This window comes from Columba livia, chromosome 1, assembly GCF_036013475.1.
Source record: "Columba livia isolate bColLiv1 breed racing homer chromosome 1, bColLiv1.pat.W.v2, whole genome shotgun sequence".
In the NCBI taxonomy this organism is placed as follows: domain Eukaryota; kingdom Metazoa; phylum Chordata; class Aves; order Columbiformes; family Columbidae; genus Columba; species Columba livia.
In genome coordinates, this window is record NC_088602.1 from 93,739,723 (window position 1) to 93,749,205 (window position 9,483).

Below are 9,483 nucleotides of genomic sequence, written 5' to 3' on the forward strand. Positions count from 1 at the left end.
GCCTAAAACCTTCTGTATTTTTTCAAATAGATTAGTTAATCTAACAGACAAAACTTACAGAAATAATATTTTAACTCCACTTTTGTGACATTTAAATATTCATGCATTTGCAAAACGTTAAACACCATCATGGATACTCAGAGATCTCATCATACTAAGGTTAATTATCAGCAGTAGCTTATGAGGCATTAAAGAGGAGGATTTATTCCAAAAATCTTTTGAACCATTCTTCTGTTGTTTCTGTTGTTGCATTTGTAAGATATTCTATAAATAGAGAAACTCACTCAGAAAGTGATCTCACTTTTCAAGGATCTCTATATTTGACAGTATAAAAGTATAATATTTATATATTTGACTGTATAAAATACAGTCACGCTACAGTCATGAACTGCCTAGAATGACAACAGGAAGCAAGCACTGTGCCAAAACAAAAGTATGGGGGTTTTATGTAGGTATAAAGACAATGTGCACAGTCCTAAAATAACCATGCAACAAATATGTTCTACCATTAAAAACAATTGGTGAAGATACTTACAAACAATCTTGTGTGGCACCATTCCATTATCCATTTGAAGCCTGTCTTCCATGAATGCTATTCCAAGGTTACTGAAATTATCTACACTTGCTTCAGCAATTAACTTATAAGGCTCACCAGGTTTATAGGCCAACGGTGAACAATAGTCTGACCACTTCACGATCTAGAATAAAGCATATGCATGTTTTTCAGTTTGAAAAGGTTACAGAAAAATAACGAAATACCAACAATATTATGAGTCCACAAGATGAACTGCAAATGAAACGTGGCCTTCCTTCCCAAAGGGTTCTGCTATTAAAAAGCAGGCAGAGTCAACAGCAGCAGGCAGAGCCAACAGAGAGACACTGTCAAACCAAAACAGCACAACTGGCAGACTTCAGAACTGGAAGTAATTTTAAATAAAATATTTAAAAAATATATTATTATAGAATAATAAATTGGCAGAATCACTTTTGAGACTAGTTTATGTGACGCCTGATGTGTTTAAAACAACTTCTACATTTAACAGTATCAAGAGTTAACACATATCAACTAGAGAAGGCTTTCAGTTGATAGTTCCTTTCACACAAAAGTGCACCCTTCATAACTACAAAGATCAATGTATGAGACTGAATACAACCATAAGAATCTACTGAAGAAGGGTTGTGTAGCAAGCAATACCTGTGACGAGACTCAGTCCTGAGAGAAGTAAACAAAGCAACATCCACACTAGTGTTGAAAGCAAATAGGGAGTACAAATACATCTTTCCCTAAGATCAAGGCTATAAAAGCTTCAAGTAACACACAAAACGGCAGGAGAGCATTATTATCACATTCTAAAGTAAAATCCTATTCATCTTTTTCCAAGACATGGCTTTCAGCACAAATTCTAAAAGGAATGCTGATAAAAAGAGCAAAAGTAATCTACTAAGGTTTAATAAAAGTACATACTATCAGAACCAACATTAACAAAACACAGATGATTCAAGTGGCTTATTACATCAAAAATTATGTTCTCCAGAAAAGAAGCATTATGAAAGGGATGCACTTCAGTATATTTTCTTCAAGAAGGTTTGTTAAACAGAAACTATGCAGCTGTACCTTCTTGGAGAACAAGTTTCATGTTTAACCACAAAAGCCAAAAACTAAAGAAAAAGCTAAAAGTGTTTTGGTGTCTCTCTGAAAGGTAGGCACATTAATAAAGATGACAAATCTGCCTACTGACTCATAATTTGAATCACTGTAGTTGGAGCACCAGTGAGACTTCACCCCACTGTCACTGGGGAAGTCTTGTGACCAAGTCAGCCAGAATTGCCCCAGCTAACAGCCTTGAGTGATGTCCTGGACAACACTATCACTTCCCAAATGGAAGGTACTCCCAGTTGTGTTTAGTCTATTGGTAAAACACCTACAGCCGGAATGGAAGTCTTCCCTTGTAGTCATAAGACATAAAACTCTGAGGGCTTGCTGCTGTCGGCAACTCACGACCTGCAGTGACAAACACGGCAGATACATTTATGACAGAGGATACCAGCTTCCTTCTCTATTTTCCTCAGCATATGACTGAGCTACTCTCTGTGGTGGAGAGCAAGAGACTGAGACCATAATTAGATACCCTTTCTTACCCAGAGGACAGGCATGAGAGGTAATGTCCACATGTTGCCTGGAAACTGTGAGGAAGATATATTGATGCTCTTGAGCTTTTTTTCATGGCATCAAGTAAAAAATTAGGCATGCTAACAACTAAAAAGTAGTTATCGCTGTCTAGTGCAAATAAAGCAAATACACAAAAGAACCTCACAAAGTAAGGCTGTTGCCAAGACATATGACCTGTAATCCTGCTCATGCAACAATCCATTTGCTTCGCAGCAGAACAAAAATCTTCAGAGGTTATTTTCAAACAGGCCAACCTTTCCTGCTATGACTAGAAATCTTCATCAAAGTTCTGTCAGAATACAAAATGAAAGGTGAGCTCTTACCAAGAGCTGAGAAATTATACTCCTGCTCGCTGCGTCCATCTCAGTTTCAACAGAAAACAGTCACAGATCACTGACAGCCCTACAGAGAATGGCTTTTTGGTCTAGAAATTCTCATGGGCCACAGAAGCAATTTGTTCATATAGTCTCTGTCTATGCTGACAACTGGCTGCCAGAGGTAGCAGAATTAAAAGCACTTTGCTAGAAGTGACACATACAGAGCAGAACAAAAACCAAAATAAAACAGCAGTCCTTTTCCTTTTTAATTTTGGTATTTTGCTCAGAATATCACTTTTGAGTTTAATAAATCAAACCAGTTACTGACGTCTACATTAGAATGCAAACATTTTCCATTCTAAAGAAAATGGAAACAAAACCAACAAGATTAAAAAACTCCACTGAACAATAAACTCAAAAAGAACAACAAACTATATCTTCAACCCAGATGTTTTTGTGGACCTCTCTACTACCGAAAAAAAAAAAAAAAGAGTACCAAAAAAAACCCCACCCTTCTCTTAGCCTTCTGTCTGAGTAGGCCCAGCACTCCCCAGGTGCACTCTGAGAACGCACAGAGCACAGCAGGTATCTTACCCATTCTACCTCCTAGAAGTAGGGCCCGCTTGGATGGATTCCACGGTTTTACATCAAAGGTAATAAAAACATTTACAAAACAGCTAATGTGGCTATTTCCTCTCAGCAAAGTTCTGAGAGTTCTCAACAAGCTTTCAGCACCTCCAGCCCTCACACTCTAAGCTTCATGGAGATAATGACTTTGCCTGATGCAGCACTTCAGGAGGACATCATTTATCTACAGGACAAAGACTGACATGCTCCCAAAGCATGCTCTGTTCCAGAATTAAGAGTCCTGCATGGAGGGTGAAAGTACTAAAAATTAGATTGCAGGCACAAATTTGGAACTGTGCCCATGCCCACTTTGTCCTTCTGTCCCTGCACTCAAGTTAGATAAGTCTATTTACCAACCATTCTGCTCTCAATGTTCACTCCAGTAGAGGACCCCTGGATCATCTCCCCAAACAAGTGGCCTGGAAAAGATACATTTCTCATCCAGGGAAATGGACAGGCCACAAGCACCTGTGGATGTAACAGGCTTCCTTTAACTCCAAAAAGGAGCTTGAAACCTGATGCCAAAGCAAGGATGACAGACGGCCCTTTAGAGTGCTAGGCAGGAGCCATTCAGGAAGACACCTTATTGACTGCCCACAGGTGGTGGTTCCACCTTGTGGCACAGCCTTCTTAATGGGACATGTCTGTCGATTTTATGGTAGCCCAGTGATCAGGCCAAAGGTTTTATTACTGTCTACCCAGCAATATCCTGGCATGCACATCTCGCCATTTCTCCTCCTTTCAGGAGGCAACAAGGTCTATTCTGTCCTCTTCACCACAGAGAGGACATAGCACACACAACAACTGACTGCCTTAGGAAGGAACTAGGACAACCTGTACAGCTTGAAAGATTTTTTCTCCCTGCAAGGTAAGTTTATCTTTTGTTTCGGGTTACAACTTTTCTCCTCCTTCTGACCTGCATCCAAGATGAAACACCTAGGCAGCAAATGTTCCTCACGAGAGGAAAAAGTTATAAAACCAATAAAATTTAGGGGGGAGAGAGAGAGACATTATCTCAAGTTTATAGTCAGTTTTGATAGGGTCTGGATACTATTTTTATGCATAATTTGTTTAGAGACGCTGTGTATTTAGTAACCCAAGTTTAAGAACATCATCTAAATTCACATAATCTAAATCCACACTTTCAATATAGTAGTGGAGAAGACATTTTTTCGATTTCTAAGTGTGTAGGACAGGAACATTTTTTTAAGTATGCTTGACATAAGGATTTCAGTCGTAGTTTAATTTATATCTTTGGATGCCTTAAAAACATTTTGTAAGTATTATGCATTAAAAGGCAAACACAATTTATAACATTCCAATCAAGAAATATTGCTACTTCCCCACTGCATTTTATAGAAAAGCAGAGAGGTTAAAAGCTCTGTTTTGGTCTTACTTCTGCGGACTAACAAAATTAGCCAAATGTATAAAACTTTAACTTGTACTTATAAATCACAATGAAAGGAAGCTTCCAAGAGATACTTCTATTTTATATGCAACTTTTCACAACCACTTGGTTGGAAGCTTGAAGAACATTTCAGAAATCTTAATATATGCTTAGTTTGTACATTCTTACTGAGGCATATGTTTCAGCTGGTGTCAGAGACAGGATACTGAGTTAAATGGACTTCTCATCTGACTCAGTATGACAGCTCTCCAGCATTTCTTTTTTCCTGTTCAGCATATCCAACCAGACATGCCTTAATCAAAGTCACAATGGGATTCTACAGTTCCCATCCACAGCGAGAGAATCATGCAACTAAACAGAATCCCAGTAAAATGTTTATAGGTCTACTTGAAGCATAATACAGAACTAGAGTATTAACAGTGATTCAATTTAATGACGCTATTACCTTTTTTTATTCTAAATAACATTATAAAAATACAAAAATCTATCCAGCATTGATTTCTTTTTCTGTCAAGTGTTTTAGGTTTATACCTACCAAATGAACTAGCTGTTCTACTTTCTATGCAAGAAAAAAGGGAACTACTTACCTCTTTTGAAGAGCCAGGTGCTTTCTGCAAGTTATCTGTCTGAGCTGAAATGCTTTCTGTCACAAAAGCTATATGTTCTGCTTTAAGTAACTTATCAGGATATATAAAAGGAGAAACAAGAAGCAGACTCCATCTGTTTAAGTCATCAAGAAACTGGAAGAGACAGAAAATAAAGATAAGTCTATACAGCAAGCATGTGATTTAATAATTCATGTTTAAGTTATGCCCAGCCTAAACTCAAATCTGACCCTTCAGCATTATGTGAAGGGTATCTACCATTTCACACTCCTCATGAGGAAAAAAAAGGGGTAAAAGGCCTGAACCATTTAGGAGGAACACATTAAAACTAATGGCAACAACCCAAGCTTTTAAGCCATTCATACTCCAGCAATGCACAAGTGAGTCGGCCACAAGACCACTGGGCCATTGGCACTGTGACTTGTGGGCCGTTTGCAACTGGAGACATCCCTCATTCAACCTGATTCTCGTCTCCCACTCACACTGCACTTCCCCCTGCCTCTTCCTTCCTTCCCTCTTCTCCCCTGACTACACAAACCCCTGGCCCAGATGCCTCAGTTCTGGTGGCTGACGGGCACTGTCTGCTACTGAGCAGGGACTGAGAAAGCAGCCACAACACCCAGCCTGGCCCTCTAACTGGACAGTAGCCCAGGCGGCATTCATTCTAGTTGGGTAACAATCCTCCAGGAAACATACAGCCCCACTGCAAAGTCATATACGCTGTCTCCACGCTCATCTGTCAAAAGACCAACCAAGCTGTGAGCCACAAGTGACCCAAGAGCGATATATTACACAGGTCTAATTTTTAGACCTAATTTACAAAGTTCCAGGATTTCCTTTGTATGACAGTTATATTTTGTGGACATGTACAACTCATGGACAAATTCTTTAAAAAGATATTTTAAAAATATTTTTAAATTATCTGAAATAAAAGGAGAGGGTACTCTCTTTTTTTATAGATATTGAGTCTTCATGCATTTGCATTGAAATTACTCATACAGTATGTAAGTCTAAGTTTAAAGTTGAAACAAATCATTCAAACTAAATTTGTCCATAAGGCAGCCTATACACTTAGCAGACTATTGGACAAACTTTTCCTTCATTAAATCATAAAAATGGATCCCTCACTTGTCCTCACAAATGAGCAAATAAAGTTCAATAGCCAGAATCAGTAGAACGAAGGAGAGTTTTAAGAACCTCAAAGATTCTAAATAATCTGTTCCCATACAATATTATTCCAACTTTTATGTAGTTATTTCTCCAGCATATTGCATTGAACTTATTTTTTCTGACATATTTTAAAAGTGGCAAACAGTAGAAACAAATATTTTTTCTACTAGTATACTAGAATCACATGTTTTGCACACCATCTGTAATTTTATGTGGAATCATAAGAGAATTTCCCTACAGCACACTAAATGTGGACATCACATCTAAAATGAAACTGCACGATATTAGGTCTATGGGAGTGTCTTGCCAATCCAACCAGCTTTACTGAGCACAGAAGCTGCAAGAGCAAACATTGCTGCCTTCCACGGGAAAGTGAACTGAACTCATGAAGCTTTATATTATCTTAAGCATGCAATTTGACTAAAGATCAAACAAAAAAACCAAAACTTGACAGGTTACGATTTATTACTTGCTGGTATCTTATCTGAAGGAAGTCACTGAGCACAGTCCAGAGGCAGTTATGCCTATCTGGAATGCAAAGTAGATCAGCTAGCTTCCTAGAAGCCAAAAAGGCATGCTAGTTCACTTTTTTTGCTTCACAGATGACAGAGAGAGCTCCAGAGTGATGCTGCCCCTATCTTTAATGCAGCCAGGTCCAGAGCCTTTATATGCCACATCACTGTGGAGCAGCATGGCAGGCATCTTCCACAGGAATTCTCAGAGACAAATGGAACTAGTACATATTTTTTAGAGACAAATACATTTTTAATAAGAGCATTGACTTTATGCCAAACTTCAAGTCAAGCCACAGCTCCCTAGAGGGCTTCCCAGCTCCCAAAAAACACAAACTGACAAGCTTTGTCAGTCTGCATGCGTAACGCTGCAGACAGAAAAAAATGTGCTTACTTGTGCAAGGACCCAGAAGAAGCTATTTCAGACAGTGGCAGAAGCAAAAACCAGCACAAATTAATTGAAATACGATTCACAAAACAATAATCCAGGGTAATTTAGGCAAAACTCCTCTAAACACATGGACAATTATTTGGTTTTGCTTTTAAGAGCTTTATTGAAATGTGAATTAAGTATTTAGTTTTCCCATGAGAGATTCTGAGATCGTCATCATCACTTTTAAGTATGAAATAATCTGCTCATTAGATAGCAAAAAGACTATTTTTAAACGAATTCCATTAGCATTTGTGATCTTATTTTCACTGCACTGAAAACATACTCTTTACCCACTCAACTGTTGAAAAGCTTCTCTGCTTCTTGAAGAGTAGCACTTAGCCAACGACATCCTTCACAAATACATTTCAGTAACACCCATTTAAGTAAAACATGTTACAACTTAAATAATTTCCACAAACACGCACATAAACATCAGCGAAAAGGAGAGATCAAAAATATTCTTATCCACAACAATTCTGGTATTTAGTGACAAGTTTAGATAAATCAAACATGAACTAATTCAGTGGATTGGGGGGGGGATGCCAGAGAAGTTCCACTTCTAAATCTGGAAGTCAGAAGCAAGCTTACTCTCAGCTGTACTTCAGGAGATGGCAAGCAAAGCTTGAGGCACAGTATTTTTCCAGTCATGGGCTACCACAGACTCACCCCACCCTCCTCTCTCACTGTCCATTTGCGCAAAAGCAGTTTTCACAGATCTTGTTTTTTGTGTCTTTTTCCTCACTTGAAATAACGTTTTGTGTCGGGAGAGGCACACAGTTCTTGATTCAGACTCCATGACAGATTCAGCTAAGTTCTAAATCTCTGACTCGAATGCACAAACATGGCCAATATTTTTAGACTAAAGCCTGTTAGGTGCTAAAAGTATGTCACTAATACGGAAATACTAACAAGTTCTCCTAAATACTAACAGGTTCTCCTAAGTGCTCCTATTGCCATAGCTGTACTTGCCCGGCTGCACTTTACATGCATACAGTAAAAAACATTCCTCAGCCCATTCCTTAAGCCAACAATCTGTAGTAGTGAAGTCAGGTAACTACAACGCTACTACGATTTTCTACCAAGAGAGTTACCTGGGTCTTACCTAAGCCCTACCCGTGACAAGCAGAGCTGTGACAGGCCTGGGACGCTACACCAGCTGTTTCTTAGTCACGAGTCCCGACCCGCCACTGACACACACGCCGTCGCGCACCCAAAGCGAAAGCGCGGCCCCGAGCCTCGCAACTGCTGCTCCCCGTTCCCTCCGGCCTCCGCCCCCTCCGCCCGCGACCGCCGCCGGGGAAGGCGCCGTGTGGCCCCGGCTCCCCCCGCTGCCCTCCGGACACCGCGGGGGGATGGGGTGGCCGCGCATCGCCGCCGGCGCCCGGCGCGGAAGGCGGCGGGACGTTGCCACGGTAACACGGGAGGCCGCTCCCGGCCACGGCTGCTTCCCCGCCCGCCGGGCGCGGCCGCCTTGCCAGGCCTCAGCCCTCGGGGCTCGGGGCGGTACCTGAGTGTCGTCCGTGAAAAAGACTTTGTTCCCTATCCTGAGGCAGACTCGCTCCTCGGGCGGCACCTGCCTGCGCGGCTGCCGAGCCGGGGGCGCCGGGGCCCCGGCGCAGCGGCAGAAGATGAAGGAGCAGCGGGAGCGGTGCAGGCGGCGCACGGTGCGGCGGATGAGCGCGGCCGAGCGAGGCCCCCAGCGCGCCCATAGGTAGAGGTAGCAGAGCGTGATCAGCATGGCGCGCGCGCCCCGCCCCGCCACGCCCCCCGCCCGGCCTCCCCAGCGGCCTCCCCAACGGCCAGCAGCGGCCCGGCGGCTGCGGGGGGGAGACCCCGCCCCGCCCCGCGCCAAAGAGAAAGGGGCTTGCCGGTTGGGCGAGCCGGTCGGCCGCTCTGATTGGCTGGCGGCCTCGCGCGCTTGGCGCCTCGCCCCCTTTAAATGCCGGCGGGGCCTGCGGAGGTGCCTCGCGCTCCGCTCACTGGAGGTGGCAGCTGCGTCTGCGGAAAATGCCAAATTCCGCTTTGAAATGACGTGTGGAGGTAACCAAAAATAATCTAAAATGGCCAACCTGCGGACTTCTCTTGTCATGCTCTGTTAGCTGGCTCTGGCGTGAGGGGCAGTGAGGAGGAGTGGTCTGTGTCCTCCCACCCTGGGCACCGTGGCCTGAGTTCTCAGAGCATCCAGCAGCTTCTGCTTTCCAGACCCAACGCCATCCTGGTAGACAATGGTTTGAATGAATG

General features: G+C 42.3%; 1 protein-coding gene across 4 annotated transcripts in view; it reads right to left on the reverse strand.

Moving 5' to 3' along the window:
- HLCS (holocarboxylase synthetase) overlaps positions 1 to 9,012 on the reverse strand; it is a 118,254-nt gene extending 109,242 nt beyond the window's left edge. The window contains exons 1-3 of one of the 4 annotated variants that reach the window (XM_065067743.1): positions 8,750 to 9,012; positions 5,110 to 5,262; positions 536 to 698 (exon numbers count right to left, since the gene is read on the reverse strand). In XM_065067743.1, coding sequence (XP_064923815.1) covers positions 536 to 698; positions 5,110 to 5,262; positions 8,750 to 8,980 — 547 coding nt within the window. In that variant the 5' untranslated portion in view covers positions 8,981 to 9,012. Of the gene's footprint in view, positions 1 to 535; positions 699 to 5,109; positions 5,263 to 8,344; positions 8,634 to 8,749 lie in introns of those variants that run through there. The other 3 variants (XM_065067748.1, XM_065067757.1, XM_005511362.3) reach the window with 3 other exon arrangements.
- Between the last annotated feature and the right edge of the window lie 471 nt (positions 9,013 to 9,483).